Below are 18,332 nucleotides of genomic sequence, written 5' to 3'. Positions count from 1 at the left end.
CCAAACGCAAATATTGTTTCCTTAATATGGGATCATCATCAATAGTCATTATTTATTCTTTAAATCAATAAAGAATTTACAAATAATAAGGTAGATTTAAGTGAAGATTATATATTAATTGTATATTTTATTAATAAGCTTCTTACCTTTTTTATTTTATTGTAGTTACGAGGGTGCTAGATTTTTCAATAAATGATAAAAAAATAAAAGCAAGTTTGTTTTTGAAGTTTAATGGAATCGAAAAACGGGACCATTATTTGAAGGAATTTTTGTTCCCTTAATTAATCATTAACAAAGAAAGAGATTCATCTAATTGTGTTGATTGAATTAATTTTCATAATATTTTTCATTTTATATTGTAAGTTGGTTAGAGCAATATTTCATCTACATAACAAATCTAAACATATTATCACAACATTTAATTGTTTTAAATTTGAAATACTTGTACAATGCTAGATTAGACATGTATTAAAAAAATTAAACATAAATAAATTAGTGGTAAATTGTTTAAATTAGTATATGTTAGCCAATTGAATTACTTTAAATAGTTTTATAATAGGACGAGGCCAGTAATGGTATTGTTACATCAAAACGAGTTACTTTAAAAAAAAAATTAATAAGCACTTAAAATAAAATAAAAAAACTAAACAAATAAATCATACAATTATATTTATAAAATATTTTTTTTTGCTTCCTTTTCAAGTAACTAATATAGTATAAAAAGAAATTGTATTTGGCCTGTAAATTTTGTGACTCTTTTATGTCAATGAATACATTAAATAAAACATTTATTAACCTTTCTTAAAAAATATTTAAAGAAATGACTCAGATTCATTGAATGTTTCTAGCTAAAATCATATCAAATCTTAAAATATCCGTTTCTTTCGCATTTAACTTAAATTTTAAAATCTAAAACTTTCAAATATAAAACTTTCCTAGTTCTACCAATAGATTTAACTTTTAAAGAAAAGATATATTATTTAATTTTGAATTCTTTTCATTTTAAACTATTGACTTACTAAAAGAACAAATTATCTTAATTTGGATAACGAATCTAAAAAAAATAAAATATCACTTAAAAGAAAAAAAAATATAACATCCATAATCTCATACTTGATTATATCGTAGCATTACATTTAAGGTAACATCCCTTAATCTCACACTTGATAATTTATAGTTGATATATATATATATATATATATATATATATATATATATATATATATATATATATATATATATATATATATATATATATATATATTTTAAACTAAGATTTCAACTATAAACTCATAAATATAACTCAAATTCTTCTAATTTATTCTTCTATCTCTTTCTTCATTGGCATTGAATCAGACGACATTCCTCCATCTGTTCTCGTATAACAAATTATACGATCATCGCACATACACAAACACAAACAAGTAGGGTGAGCTAACATGCAACCAATCATTTATAAAACATGTCTAATTACTTTGATACACTCAACAAACCTCATATAATAATTATGCACCATCATACAACAATCGCATCATAGATACTCATCCATCACTTTGATACACTCAACAAACCTCATATAATAATTATGTCAGACACCATCATACCATCATACAACAATCGCATCATAGATACTCATACCATCATACAACAATCGCATCATAGATAGTCATCACCCAATATCACAATTACTAATAGACATTCATCCCACAATACTTAATAGACACTCGTTCCACAATACTCAATAGACACTCATTCCACAATACTCAATAGACACTCATTCCACAATACCCAATAGACACTCATTCCGATGATATGTTGATGAGCGGTCACGGGAGGTTATGCACTTGTGATGCCTTCTACTTCCTCTTACAAATACACTTCCAAAATACTCCATACCATCCACAAGGTTAGTCCTCAACACTATGTCCAAAACCGGCACATAGACCAGGACCTCCTGCCCCTCTCACCACATAATTCATCCTTCTGTACTTGAGACTGGATGATTATTAGAGTATCAGGATAACCTCCAACTACAGGACCCTCAACATCAACATATACACAAATACCATATCATTACTGAATCTCTCCGCGAGACTCATACCATACTCATATTCCTCAACTCACATTATACTCTTACAAAATCTCCCCATAATACTCATATCATGTTCAGATGCATAAATTCAAATCCAATATAATAAAATCCAATCATCGCAAAAATCATACAAAATGAATATATCACAATAAATTAAAAATACTAAAATATCACCATAAATGGTCACCGGAGAAGAATCAAATGTTTGACGAATCAAACTCACCATAAACGCTAGTACATATGACTAGTCACAACTTACTGGATTTGACCAGGGCTGCTCTATGATCACGGATGTACCAACTCTGGATTTTAAGATTCCTCTATCCTACCATCACAATTATAATTCATAATTCCATATCTACCACAATAACATGAATTCATCAGAAATTTTCATTCCAACAAGATATATTGCACAATAATTTAACAGTACATAATCTGTTCAACAAGATTTAAGTTAAAAACTCGCCGAGTAGACTTCCAGGAAAGAGAGGTGCGTCACAATGGACAACTTAAGTACCAAGTCTTTCCTTAGCAAAAGTGTTCCTCAACTAGTTTTAACAAATTTCTTATTTACAGATTCAAAACAATAGCATATAATATTAGCACAAAAATTCAATATAGATAGATATACAGTAAGCACCTATGTTTTCCATTAACAATATTCACACATAATTTCAAGACATAAATAGTAATAAAACAATACTAAATCATAATATAAAAGCTTAGAAAGGTTAGCTCCCCTACCTTTATTCCAGACTTAATCTCTTGCTAAGAATTTGTTTCCCCGAAAACCCTCAAGAACCTCTATTCTTCTTGCAACTAAAAATTTCTTCCTAACTCTTTCTTCTCTATTTCTCAAGCTTTCTCACTTGATTCTTCCTCTCTTTGTGCAGAATAGTCTCCCCTCTCATGGCTATTTATAGTCCAAATATTTTACTATTCACCAATTTTTTAATATTATTTATTATATTAATATTTTAATCACCACTTGACATATTAGATCCCTCAATAATGTCGAAAAATCTGAGTGCTTTATCCACTATCAATATTTTAATTAATTTTTTTTAAAGAAAAAGGTAAAAAAGAGTTTGAACCCATGTTCTTGAAATCACCACAATTTTCTACCAATTAAGCTACCAAAATTTCTTATTTAGGTTTTCATATTTTATTTTTTACATAAACTTATTATATTTTCCATTCACAAAGAAATCTAGTAATAAAATTGTTATTATTAAGGTAAATATTTTTCATGGATCTTACAAAAAATATGCATATAAAATTAATATTTATCATTATAATTATTTTACTAAAAATTTATTAAATAATAATTAAATTTAAACACAAAAAAGAATTAATTACTATATCCAAATACGTACTCTTCTTGTAACATCCCATTTTAACAGTAGAAAATTATCAAAATAAAGTTTTATGTACAACTAGATAAAACAAATATCCTTCAAAAAAAGAAATTTACTTTTTTGTAGATCAATCTAACGACTCATATGCTTCTCCATATCTCTAACTCGGATAACTAAAAAGGTAAATCCTTAAGCTCACAACATTAGATGATCATTACAAAAAAGAAAGACATACAAAAACTAATAATAGAAAAACAAAAATAAAGTAGTTTACATTGAGAAACGATTTATATATATATATATATATATATATATATATATATATATATATATATATATATATATAAATTCATTTAAAACACGTTATAAACATAAAAGATTTATGAGTTATTTTAAAAGATACATATAATAAACATTTAAAATAACAAAATATTTAACATCATAGATCATACAATTATATTTATAAAAATATATGTTTTAATTACTTTAAGTAACTGACGTATATAAAAAGGAAATTTAATTTGATGAACAAATTGTGCGAAACTCTTACCATTAATTAATACTTAATACATTAAATAAAAGATGTATAAACCCTTCTTGAAAAAAAAAATATATATATATATATATATATAAAATTTTCTTGAAAAAATATTTAAAAGAAACGAATCTTCAAGTTAAAATCATATAAATCTTAAATATATGTTCCATTTCTTTTGAATTTAACTTAAACTTTAAATCCAACTCATATTTTCCAATTTCATGAATAAAATTTTATTTAAAATTTACGAAATAAAAAGATATATCAATGACTTTCTAATGACTCTCTATTATAAATGTAACTAGATATTATATCGTATCAATATTAACAAAATTAAATTTATTTCAATTGTACATCTTTTTATTTTTCTCATTTTTTTTAATATTTAATCCATTTGTCGTTTTAGAAAAAAAAACAAGTTTGTTAATTGGTCCAAACCAATTTTCTAAGAGAATAAAAATAAAATTTATAAATTCAAATAAAAAACTACATTTATACGTAATAATTGCTTTTACATGTTACTAAATATTATTTATTATATATGATTAGATAAGTTGTCAAAAAGTTAGAATCGGGTTCAGACCAAGTTAGATTTAATAAAAATGAAATTTTTTTATACAGAACAATTTTCAACCTAACTCACTTAGAAATTAGCTCACCCAGATTGAATTCATGATGAGTTGGGTTAACTCACCAACTCACTATTTTTACAATTTGCATCAAAACCTATCGTTATTTTAAAAAATAAATATAATAAACATTTAAAATAACAAAATATTTAAGATCATAAATCATACAATTATATTTATAAAATATATGTTTTACTTACTTTAAATAATTGACATATATAAAAAGAAAATTTAATTTGGTGAACAAATTGTGTGAAACTCTTACCATTAATTAATACTTAATACATTAAATAAAAGATGTATAAATCTTTCAAAAAAAGATATAAAATTTTCTTGAAAAAATATTTAAAAGAAACGAATCTTAGTTAATATGATTCAATAAACAATTTAAAATCATATAAGTCTTAAATATACGTTCCATTTCTTTTGAATTTAAATTAAACTTTAAATCCAAATCATATTTTCCAATTTCATGAATAAAATTTTATTTAAAATTTACGAAATAAAAAGATATATCAATGACTCTCTAATGATTCTCTATTATAAATGTAACTAGATATTATCTCATATCAATATTAAAAAAATTAAATTTATTTCAATTGTACATCTTTTTATTTTTCTTGTTTTTATCAATATTTAATCCATTTGCCGTTTCAGAGTAAAAGACAAGTTTGTTAATTGGTCTAAACCAATTTTCCGAGAGAATAAAAAAATTTATAAATTCAAATAAAAAACTACATTTATATGTAATAACTGCTTTTACATGTTACTAAATATTATTTATATATATATATATATTAGGTATTATTACATATATCATTTCACTTCTAAGATATTAGTTTAATATAATGCAAATGAAAAAGATAACATTGCAAGATTAGTTTTAGAACTGTCAAAATGAGTTAGAATCTGCTGCTAACTCGGATCACCATGGGTCGGATCGAGTTGGGTTTGATGAAAATGAAAATTTTTTATACGAATCAATTTTCAACCTGACTTACTTAGAATCTGGCCTACCCGGGTTGAATCCGTGGTGAACCGTATTGACTCACCAACTCACATACTTTAATTTAATTATTTATTATTTTGTATTTTAATATTATTAATTAACATTTTTATTATTATATTAAATGGGAATAAGGAAAAAATGTTTCAAAAGACAAAAATATTATAAATTTATCCATTCAAGTCTCTAATCTTATAAATGGATAAATGACACAAAAATTATCAACATTATAAACTTTTTTATTCTCTTTTTAGGTTTGCTTTTGGACTATATTTGAGTTATGTTAATATTTTATTTTGAATTGTCTTTGGAATTTAATATTATTTTAGAGTAAAATTATTTAAATTTGAATTACAGAAAAATTATAATTTTTTTGGATTTGAAAAAAAAATTGTAATTTAGTGAACTAGTGAGCCAACCCGTTTAACCCACCAACCCAGGTTGGGTCGGGCCGGGTTTAAATTTTTTCTACTCGCTAATAAATGAATCGAGTTGAGTTGACTCACTAAATGAGCAACCCGTGGTGGGCCGAACCGGATGACCGGTTTTGACAGCACTTTAGGACATTATAAAAAGGCACCAAAACATTTTGTAATTCATGTTTTGTTTGTGATTCGTTTGTTATCAGTTTTATGTGCAATGGCTCCTTGTTCTACAGCAAACCATGGAAGAACATCAAATCAAAGAAAGAGAAAGATTGAGATCAAAGAAGTTGAACAGAGAAACAGGCGATGTGTCACCTTCTCAAAACGCAAATTAGGACTTTTTAACAAGCTCACTGAACTTTCTTTTCTATGCAAAGCACAAACTTCTTTGATCATCACCTCTGAAAATGGCAACGTTTATTCCTGTGGTTACCCTAATATCGGCGCCGTTCTCTATCGCTACGTCACCGGAGGGTTTTCCGAACTCTGCAAAGTTACACAGGACCAGCAAGAATATATTGAAAAGCAAAGGATTGAATATGAGAATGTACACAAGAACTTGAAAGAAAAGCAAAAGCAATTGGAAGAATTGAAGGAAGCACATAAGAGTTGTTCTTGTTTTGGTTCTTGGTGGAATCTCTCCCATCAGAACATGACTTTGGAAGATCTTGAAGAGTTCAAGACTTCTTTGGAAACTTTCAAGTTTAATCTCATCACACTATTGCAAGAGAAAGAAATAAATTTTCCATTGAGTATAGCATCAAGGAACTCCTAAAGCATTCTACGAGATTGTGGGTTATAGTTTTTAACATGTGTTTCTATTAAATATGTTTATTCTTTTCTTCTCTGTTCTTTTTCTTTTATAGTTAATTTTTATGTTGTAGGTTTTGATATTTTCTTTTTCCTTGACTGTTTTCCTCGAGTATTTTGTAATCACCTTTTTTTTTTCGTTCAATAAACATATACTGTTCTATTCTTATGTTTTTCTCTTTCTTGTTTGATATCTTGTAATATGATGTCCTGAATTTGTTTTGAAACATTGGAACATCACCAAATGCAAATATTGTTTCGTTAATATGGGATCATCATGTCATTATTTATTCTTTAAATCAAGAAAGAATCTACAAATAATAAGGTAGATTTAAGTAAAGATTTTATATATTAATTGTATATTTTATTAATAAGCCTCTTACCTTTTTTTATTTTATATAAAGAAAAATTTAACATAAAACTTATTGTAATTACTTTTCATATTATCCACATAAAGTCATTATACAAATATTTATTATTTGTGAACTAGACAAGTTACTTTTTAATATTTACTATTTAAAGTGTGTATGGTAGAATATCTGAGTCGAGCGGTTGTCAACAATAAACCGAACGATCGACTGAACGATCACCTTTACCCGGACGACTAGCAATAGTAAACAGGCCAGATATTAACGAATAGTCAAACGATAACTTCCGAACGATCGTCAACCTCCTAGACAGAACAATCGCGATATCATAGAAGATAATGTCAGCGAGACGATCGTCATACCATACGCTCATCAATGCCGCCCCTAATATCGATTGTCTTAATAGCGATCGTCCGTTACTTAAACCAAACGACCAACATGGGTCAAATTAACCCAGTCAAGCTAAGAGTCAACAGACGCTCGGTCAGCTTTATTCAGACTAAGTCAATTAACCGGATAAACTAAGGAAGAAGCGGTTACAAATGTCTAACCATGATAGCGTAAGTGGGTGCCTTCGCAGGTACCCACTCCATTCTCCCCGAAGAGCCCTGTGCAAGTGAAAAATATAAAGATAACTGCATTACGAGAAGGTGAAGACGTCGTTGACCAGGTTCGCGTCTCGATTCCAATAATTATACCGAAACAAAGTGTATTACTTAAATTGTACATTTCGTATTCACAATTTAAATGCTTTTATGAAAAAATAAGAATCATAAATATCATATCGATGAATTGAATTATTTCCATAATTTTAATCAAATTATTTGTTTTAATCAAATTATGATAGAGAGGTATGACTTCTCTTCACACAAGTTTTCTTGGCACAGCATCTGTTAATTGAGCATGAATTTTATATATATATATATATATATATATATATATATATATATATATATATATATATTGTTTTTTTTTAATATTGATCAACCTAAAAGTTATAGAATGCAAATTTATTAAATTAAATATATTATTATTAATATTCATAAATTGATTTCTTTTAATATTGTTAAAAATGTAACATTATTACATATATCTTCATGATTCTCACATAAGCACAAATCATCTTTAACAAAATGAATTAGGATCTTCGACTAATAAATAATAAGAATGTATATAAAAAAGCAAACAAGTTTTGACATTTCTTGACTTTCTTGATAGCACTGTATATATAAATAATTTTCTTTAATTTAAACTACTCATACCAGATCTAAAGTCAAATAATATATCAGTATTTGTAAACAATACTAAGAAACTCGTAATATTTGTTCTTTTAGTATATATTTAGCATTTTGTTTTTCTGAATAAACTGATTTTATCTTGCTTTGACTTCTGATTAATTAACCTGTTTCATATGTGATCTTCATTTATTTATTTGGGCCAAAATCCTCGTAGATTTCTTATCATGCTTGCACCTGGTTTTATACTTGAAAGTTTGTCAAATTAACGATATTATAAAACATATTAATATTTACCTATTAAATTATTTTATTATAATTTATTTTAATTATAATATTATTGTATATTTACATTTTAAAAATATGATAAAATTTTTTAATATTTTACATTATTTTTATTTTTAACTTAAAAAAAGGTCAACAGGTCGAGATTGACTGACATACTAATTTAGTGACTCAGGTGAACCAGGGGAAAAATAGACTAATGAATTTAAAATTTCAATCTAATTTATCTGTTTACACAAATTGCTACTATCCATTTTTGTCATTTCCAACTCTAAACTTGTAATATTCAGGATAAAATAAGTACTTAACATTATTATACCCAAGCAATTTATAGATACAATTTAATGTTTGACAAATTAATTTATATTCATAAACACTTTACACTACTCTATTTCCAATCAAACAAAACTAAAATCAAATAATCAGATAATCTTAATTGAAACTAATACATAGGTGAAAAACATATATAAATAAGTATGAAACGGATATTTTATATGATTTTATAAAATACATTATAAAATACTTTACAATATAATTGGAAAACAAAACATTTTTATAGGAGGAAAATAAATATTTAACCTTTAATATTTCAAGCACCTAATTAAAGTAAACTTTTCATCACCATTACTTTGCCATGTCGTCCATGTTGTAATAAATCAAATGGCTTTTAATTTCATAAAAAAATTGAAGAAAGGACAAATCAAACAAAATAAAAAGTAATTTATTTGAAAAACACTTATTAAACAAATATTAAGCAATTAATAAGGATGTTTTTACATAGCAAACAGCAGTATAGCAAATAATCTTAATAGGCGTTAGTCTTAAAAAAATAATTAATATTTTGAAGAGTTATTATGCCCTGTGTTTAGTGATTGAATATTTAGTTAAGGATAATGATACTTTAACAATATTTTTTTTGACAACATTTTAATATCATCTACGTGTCATTCTGTTATTGATTCATGTTGGTGTTTATGATTATTATTATCGATTGTGAAGTAATTTTAGATCAATCACAGAATGACGTAGATAATTTTAAAATGTTATCAAAATAATGTTGTGAAAGTATATTATCTTTTAGTGTATCATTATCTTTAGTTAATTGTTTTGCAGAGACTGTCATAAAAGTGATTGAATGTGCAGGCATGGCTCTCAGACCTAACTAATATTTTACTGTAATATACACTTTGAATGATGCAAAAGGTTGGTTTAGATATCAATATTTGTCTCACTCATTCAAGAAACAACTCATCTTTTTTTTTCACCGATTACTTTCTCATCATCACTCTCAAAACGTGTGGCTGATTGGCACAAGTTAGTAAAAGATTAGAACCCAATAATTGACTCTGCCATTAAACAAAATAAAGAATACGAGATTGACAACCTTCTTCAATTACACACGCTGTCACCTATCAAATAAAAAGAAAAATATAATATATAACAAATATTACTATATATGTACAAATTTTCTGTAATTATCAACCCATATAAATCCCTCAATAATATTAGTTATTAGTAAAATTTATTTCAATAATTACTAATGAATTATAATTATCATTAAAATTGTTAAAAAATATTCTTATTTTGTTTTCGTTTTTCTTCTATTCTTTATTTTTCTTTTCTTCTTTCTTTATCTCCTCTCACACCCCTCTTTTTTAATGGAGATTACATTAATTATATTTATTTTTCTCCTTCTCTTCCTCTTTATATTATTTGTCTTTCACTTTCTATTAAATTTCAAATGTTATCGTTATCATCGCAACTCTATCATTACTATATTGTTGTCACTATCACAGTTATATACTTTGTCTTCTCCTTCTCCTTTGATTTTTCCTTTTCTTTCTTCTCTTCTCTTGTTTACCATCTCTTTTTAATATATAAAATTATTTCATCAAATTTAATAAAAATTTGTCAAATCATTTTTCCAACAAATTTATAGATAAAAAATAACTGATAATAGAAATTATAAATTAATGACAAAATTTACTCAAAAAATTTTATCGTCTAATACATTAGAGACCAAAATATTTATCATAATTTACCAAAACAATTTATTGAGAGATATTATCGTCAATAATTCAAATTTTAAAATTCATCAATTAATTTGGTTTTATCAACAGACTTATTTTATTCTGTTAATAATAATGAAAATTTTAGTTTATATATATATATATATATATATATATATATATTAATAAATAATTACAAATTTTAAAAGTAATATAATACTAATTTTAGAAAAATAATGAATGTTGTTTTAATGGCAAGACTAATTCCTAATCCAACATTTGATGGTTTTAGCCTTATTTATCCTTATTTGATTTAAAACTCAATCTTAGCAGTCCAAATTAAACTTTACCCTTGTACTTATAATAATTACAAGATTCCTAATAATTGCATGCACTACAATATTTGCAACCCCATATCCGATTTAATAGCCAAGATTGTATTTTTACCATCTTTCTCTTTTTGATTTCTCTATTTTGGTGATTACTTTTTACTCTTTTCCTACTTTCCTCTTAAATTTAAAAACTTTTTCTTTCACTCTTGCACTTTTTCCTGCATGGTGATATATTTTGGCTTTTATTTGTACCAACCAATTATAATATTCCGTTCCCCAAAGAGTGATATAAAATAAAAATTGTCCTTTCACTGTAGAGGCAGTTTCCGTTGTGCATGCATGATAACACATTTTGGCTTTTTCCCCTTGATTAACCATTTTTACTGCAAATAGGGTAATATAAAATCGAAATTCTCCTTTCACTGTTTAGACAAAGAGAGTTGAATTTGGATGTTCTTTTGTCCAAGTGTTTGAAATTGAAAGGGAGATGCAAAAGAAAAAGAAAAAGAAGGTTGTTCAATTTTAGGTCCCCACCACATGATCACTTTAGTTTCGATCAACAAAGATTAGACACCAAAGAAAAACCAACACTTTGCCAAGAACATGTCACCGTCAACCCCGATTCAATGAAGAAGATCATTATGTTAAGTCCTTTCTTTCTAGAAAAAGTTTGTTGCGCACTTGTTTTAGAAACACAACACCAGATATCATGCTCATCAAAATTCAAGACTTATTATAATCAAATATATATACATAGATATTAATCAATTATTTGATAATTAAATCTAGACGTGACACACATCTAACAGAATAAAAACTAAATAATAACAATTCTTGATGAAATTTTTATACTTAATCAAAATTTTAAAAACTGATTTACCAACCTACCATAACCGGTCCAACAACACCTGCAGTCACGATCTTTCAAGATCGTACTGTCCGTTAATCCCTCGTCAACGTTTTGTCCGTTAAGAGCAATCTAAATTTTCTATTAATTTTTCTTGTGTTTTTTCTGAACTTTTAAAATATATTTATTTTGATATATTAAAAGATAATATAATTTGAAATACTAAAACTAATGTATCATGAAAATATTAATTTTTTCTCTCATCTGAGTTCATTTGAAAATGAAAAAACATTTTTTTTCCCACGTTTTCATTTTGCATTCAGATATTGCGCATGGATGGGCCTGCAACAAAAGGTCACAAGATTTCAACATGTATTCCTTTCCAAACTGTCGTATCTGTCAGTTATCGTCACCTTGTAAACTGATTAATATACTATCCTCGTATCACTAACTAATTAACAAAAGTGTCTCTCCAAAAAAACAACAGTGTCTATAGATAACATAAGATTCTTAAAAAAAAAACCTTTTATATATCAATCTTTCTATAAGTTTTAACAACGATGAACAACATGAGTTGGTCAATGAATTAGTCAGTAAACTGATAGGTTGAATTATAAATAAAATTAACAATAAAAATAATTGTTTTAATTACAAAATATATCATTATTGTTTGAATCCTAATTAAACCAGCACAATAAAAAGATTATCTAAAATTTATAAATAAAAATTTAACATTCATTTGGTTATATTAACTATGTATTCATTATTAACACTATTAGATAAACATTAACTTTAATATTAGAGTATTTTTTCAAATAATATCCTAATTCGATTGAAAACTTGTAGAGAAGTAAACTTAACCTCGACTTTATAAACCCAAATAACATCCATTAAATTAAAGTTACTGATCCCTTTTTAATGAAAAAATAAATAATGAACCCACACTGTTTGTTTATATGAGAAAAGAAAGTGATTATGGAAGAAAACTATATAAAGGGCATGCATGCATAGGTGGACCTTGTGTTTTAGGTGAGAGGTGATTTTGAACATAAATTTTACCTTGGTGTAATGGTGTAGAGGGTACCTGATGGACCCCTGGGGAGGGTGGGTCTTAGTTTAGTCCTCTGCTAGGGTAGCTTAACGTACTTGATGGACCCAATTTATGGGCCACACTTGTTTATGGGAGCATTAATTGCCAAAGCTGGTTGGACCAAAACATTAAGTAGAAGAAGCAATTGTGACACAACTATCAACACTTTTCTACATGTAATCACTGATAAATAGTTTATCTAAACAAAAACGAGATTTAAAATTTGAATCTTACAGATAAAGAACATTGTTAAAGTGTGCAAAAACCACTGTTGTTTTCCAGTTACTGACAGGAGTTGTTTTATTAAAAAAAAATTCCTAAGACGTATGGGTGAACGTAATCTGAACAGCTGTTTTCTACTTTCTGTGTGAAATAAGGGAAAACATTGAAACTGTAACAACAGTAGATGAAGATACCTACAAAAGTTTGAATTTCAATTTGAATTTGAAGTCCACATGGCAGAAAACTCCTACCACTGCACACATCCCACCATTGTTCTACTACACTCAGCAAGAGTACCATGCTACTGCTACCCTACACTACACTACAATACAAATAATTATAATACTAATTCATTAACCCTTTCCTTCTTCTTCCACCACACACAACACATGCATTCTCTCATCTACATACTTTTTTTCCTTTAAATTTTCCATCTTCCCTTCACTTCACCTCGCATATCACTTCCATGGCTGCCTTTTCCACCTTCTTAGTTTTTCTATTTCTCGTAGGAACTCTAACACAGGTTGCTTTTTCTTCCGACCAAGAAAAGAAAAAAACTTTCATTGTCCAAGTTCATCACCAAACAAAGCCTTCGATTTTCCCAACACACAGACACTGGTATGAGTCATCACTGTCTTCCATTTCCAGCACCGCTTCTGTTATCCACACCTATGACACCGTTTTTCACGGCTTCTCTGCCAAGCTCTCACCTTCTGAGGCACAGAAGCTGCAGGCGCTCAGCCACGTCATCACTCTCATACCCGAACAGGTTCGACAGCTTCACACCACGCGCTCCCCTCAGTTCCTCGGTCTCACCACCGCCGATCGCGCTGGGTTGCTGCACGAGACTGATTTCGGCTCGGATCTCGTTATAGGTGTATTCGATACCGGAATCTGGCCGGAGCGCCAGAGTTTCAGCGGTCGCGACCTGGGGCCCGTTCCTGCCAAGTGGAAGGGCGAGTGCGTCGCTGGGAAGAGCTTCCCGGCTACCTCATGCAACCGAAAAATCATCGGAGCCAGGTACTTCTCCGAAGGGTACGAGGCCACCAACGGGAAGTTGAACGAGACCGTGGAGTTCCGCTCGGCAAGAGACTCCGATGGCCACGGCACGCATACGGCGTCCATCGCTGCTGGAAGGTACGTGTCGCCGGCGTCAACGTTGGGTTACGCGAAAGGAGTCGCCGCCGGCATGGCGCCGAAAGCGCGGTTGGCGGTGTATAAAGTCTGCTGGATGGGCGGGTGCTACGGCTCCGACATCCTCGCCGCGTTCGACGCTGCCGTGGCCGACGGCGTCGACGTTGTGTCGCTTAGCGTCGGAGGAGTGGTGGTGCCGTACCACCTCGACGAGATTGCGATTGGCGCCTTCGGCGCCACCTCGGCTGGCGTTTTTGTCTCCTCCTCAGCTGGCAATGGCGGTCCCGGTGGCCTCACAGTGACGAATGTGGCGCCGTGGGTTACCACCGTAGGCGCTGGAACTATAGACAGAGATTTTCCGGCGAGTGTTAAGCTTGGAAATGGAAAAATAGTGCCCGGGATTAGTATTTATGGTGGACCTGGTTTAACTCCGGGTCGGATGTACCCGATTGTGTATGGGGGTAGTGGACAGTTTGGTGGTGGCGGCGGTGGTGGAGGTAATGGTTATTCTTCTTCACTTTGTTTGGAGGGTTCCTTGGATCCCGAGACTGTGAAAGGAAAAATTGTTGTGTGTGATAGAGGGATTAATGCAAGGGCAGCTAAAGGTGAAGAAGTGAGAAAAAATGGAGGGGTTGGCATGATTTTAGCCAACGGTGTGTTTGACGGGGAAGGGTTGGTGGCGGATTGCCACGTGTTGCCTGCCACGGCGGTTGGTGCCACAGCGGGCGAGAAAATCCGTGGGTACATTGGTAATTCGCGGTCACCGGCAACTGCCACAATTGTGTTCAAGGGAACAAGGCTCGGTGTTAAGCCAGCACCTGTGGTGGCATCATTTTCTGCCAGAGGGCCTAACCCTGTGTCCCCTGAGATTCTGAAGCCTGATGTTATAGCCCCAGGGTTGAACATTCTTGCAGCTTGGCCTGATCATGTAGGACCTTCTGGGGTTCCCTCTGATGGGCGTAGGACTGAGTTTAACATACTTTCTGGGACTTCCATGGCTTGTCCTCATGTTTCTGGTTTGGCTGCTCTGTTGAAGGCAGCACATCCTGATTGGAGTCCTGCTGCTATTAGATCAGCCCTGATGACCACTGCTTATACTGTGGACAACAGAGGTGATCCCATGTTGGATGAATCCACCGGAAATGTTTCCTCAGCCTTTGATTATGGTTCTGGCCATGTTCATCCTGTTAAAGCCATGAACCCTGGCTTGGTTTATGACATCTCCCCTTCTGATTATGTGAATTTCTTGTGCAATTCAAATTACACCACCAACAGCATCCATGTGATCACAAGAAAGAGTGCAGATTGTAAAGGAGCTAAAAGGGCAGGGCATGCTGGGAATCTGAATTACCCTTCATTCTCTGCAGTGTTTCAGCAATATGGAAAGAAGAGAATGTCTACACATTTTATCAGGACTGTAACAAATGTCGGCGACGCTAATTCAGTGTACAAGGTCACCATCAAGCCACCAGGTGGGATGGTGGTCACAGTGAAACCAGACACCCTGACTTTCAGGAAGATTGGTCAGAAATTGAACTTTCTTGTTAGGGTACAAACTAGGGCTGTTAAGCTTACACCTGGAAGTTCTAGTGTCAAGAGTGGTTCCATAGTTTGGTCTGATGGAAAACATACTGTGACAAGCCCCTTGGTTGTCGCAATGCAGCAACCTCTGGATTAGTCTTTGAGGCTTCTGGGTGTAGAAAGAACATGGGATTTTATCCATCTCGGATATCTTAAAAAAATAGCTCTATATGCTTATTAGAGTATGTGTTTGTGAAGGTGTTCCATTGTTAGAAAGAGCGTGAAGGCACCAAAAAGGAGGATGTTCTGAAATTAAGAAAAGGCATGGTGGTGGGAGTATAAATCTCTTGTTGTATAATTAAGAGTGTTTGTAGAAAATGCTGTGTTCAGAAGAGGATGAGTATATTGGAAAGATCTTTTCCTTTTTTAGTGATGTTGAATCCTTTGAAAATTTTTAATGTCTTGTTCAGTCAGATATCTCATAAACCCATGTGGTTAGAGACTGCAGTGTTTTACAATGCCGGAGAGTTAGCTGGTTGAAGCTGATAGATGTCAACCCAAATGATTTTTTTGTTTAAAAGTGGAAAAGAGATAATTTTGATACAATTAATTTTACGCTAAACATGACAAATAAATATTTTTGTTTTTTTTCTGCAGTATCTGTCACGGGACTGCAAATCCATGGCATGGCAGGATTTACCAGGATAGATCTGCATTATCTAACATGAGAATCTTGAGAATATATTTACATACATTCTGCCAAACTTCAAGATTTACATCATATTTAAACCAAAAATATCAAAACACTTTTGTACCAAATGACCTCGTACGGTCTTTGGATGGCCGGGCATGAAAACAACAAATACCGTTCATGACCTTAAGTAAATGGTCTAATCAAGTTTAGAGATAAGTTCACTTATTAGAAGTTGGATTATGACTATGATCATGTTAATTATAAATTTATTTTGAAATTTATAAATACAAATTAAAGGTAAAAAGAAAAAATGATTGTATTTATTACAAATTTAAAGTTTTATTGTAATTTTCAATTGATTAAATTATTAACTTGTGTTGGAGTGTTTTTAACCAATATCTATAACACAGTTTGGAGTTTGAACATAGAAAACATGGAAGAAATTTAACTAAATGTGTTCAAGACATCTAAGTTGACCCAAAGAAAATTATAAATGAATGTTCTGTACAAATTCTCAACCCTATACCAAAACATATTGTATATCATTAATATTTCATCATAATCATATTGCATGATATTCTTGTGGGACCGAGACACGTGATTTTGTCGCTTTTGGATGACTTTGTCGCTCGCTTTTCTGCAATATAAACTGCACGCCCGTTCTTTGATGGGTCGCTTCAGCCGTTTGCCTTTCTTCCGTCTGGGCCATTCGGTCACGCCGATCTTGGCTGATCGGTTTCCTTCGTGCTCCAAGAGGGAGGTACCTGCAAAAGATACTCCGACGTTCAAGTTAGACATGTAATTTGAAGTGTGAGTTGAATGTGAATGGAACGTACCTGGCTTGTGGCCCTAGCTCTCTATTTATAAGTTGTTTCATTAGCCTAATAAAATATAAACAGAATAAGATATAAACAGAATAAGATATAAACATAATAAGATATAAACATAATAAGATATAAACAGATTACCTAAAAATCTGGTTGGTTGTTTATAACCTGCTTATCAATATCTTTAATTAGATATTCTTGATTATTTTATCATCTGCTGGACTATTGGCTCAATAACTTAAACGCTGGCCCAATAAAATATAAACAGAATAAGATATAAACAGATTACCTAAAAATCTGGTTGATTGTTTATAACCTGCTTATCAATATCTTTAATTAGATAGTCTTGATTATTTTATCATCTACTAGACTATTGGCCTAATAACTTAAACGCTGGCCCAATTGCGATCCAATCTTTGACTTGGTTGACTGTAGCGGATGGGCCGAACGGTCCTAAGTGGATGGACCGAATGGTGCTGAATGTTAACCGTCTGGTCTCCACTAAGTACGATACATTATGCTCCCCAAGTCTGAGTTAAGCGTTCGGCTTTAGCCTTGATTAACTATAGGACTTATGAGTTTGAGGGAGGCTGTATTTAGTCGTTGCTCCCTCCTGGCAAAATGGTGGACCACAAAGAACATTCCCCACCGCTCGGTTTAGTATGAGAGTGGGGCCGTATAGAACCTCACCGCTCGGTTTAGGACGAGAGTTAGCATTCACGTAAAACATTCCCCATCTCTCGGTTTTGGACTCCACTTGGCCGAGTGGTAGGCAGGATCCTGTTTAGTATTTACCAATTCCGCCGGTGTTATCTCCTGTTTCCGATTGGAGGCGTATTGCCTTCTAAAGAGGGTTTCTACAGTGGCGAAGCAATCCACTGTGTTTGGGGGAAGAGTGTTATACCACTCC

At 31.0% G+C, this 18,332-nt stretch overlaps 2 protein-coding genes across 2 annotated transcripts; both read left to right on the top strand.

Annotated features, from left to right (window-relative positions):
- Positions 1 to 6,262: 6,262 nt before the first annotated feature.
- On the top strand, positions 6,263 to 6,823 carry LOC108346410 (agamous-like MADS-box protein AGL62). Its single transcript, XM_017585493.1, has one exon. It carries the CDS (start codon positions 6,263 to 6,265, stop codon positions 6,821 to 6,823), a length of 561 nt encoding a protein of 186 aa, XP_017440982.1.
- A 6,655-nt stretch (positions 6,824 to 13,478) lies between these two features.
- Positions 13,479 to 16,330, top strand: LOC108347634 (subtilisin-like protease SBT1.5). The gene has a single exon (XM_017587012.2). It carries the CDS (start codon positions 13,713 to 13,715, stop codon positions 16,056 to 16,058), a length of 2,346 nt encoding a protein of 781 aa, XP_017442501.1. The 5' UTR covers positions 13,479 to 13,712; the 3' UTR covers positions 16,059 to 16,330.
- Positions 16,331 to 18,332: the final 2,002 nt, after the last annotated feature.

This window comes from Vigna angularis, chromosome 9, assembly GCF_016808095.1.
Source record: "Vigna angularis cultivar LongXiaoDou No.4 chromosome 9, ASM1680809v1, whole genome shotgun sequence".
NCBI lineage: Eukaryota > Viridiplantae > Streptophyta > Magnoliopsida > Fabales > Fabaceae > Vigna > Vigna angularis.
This window is presented reverse-complemented; position numbering and strand designations above follow the sequence as displayed.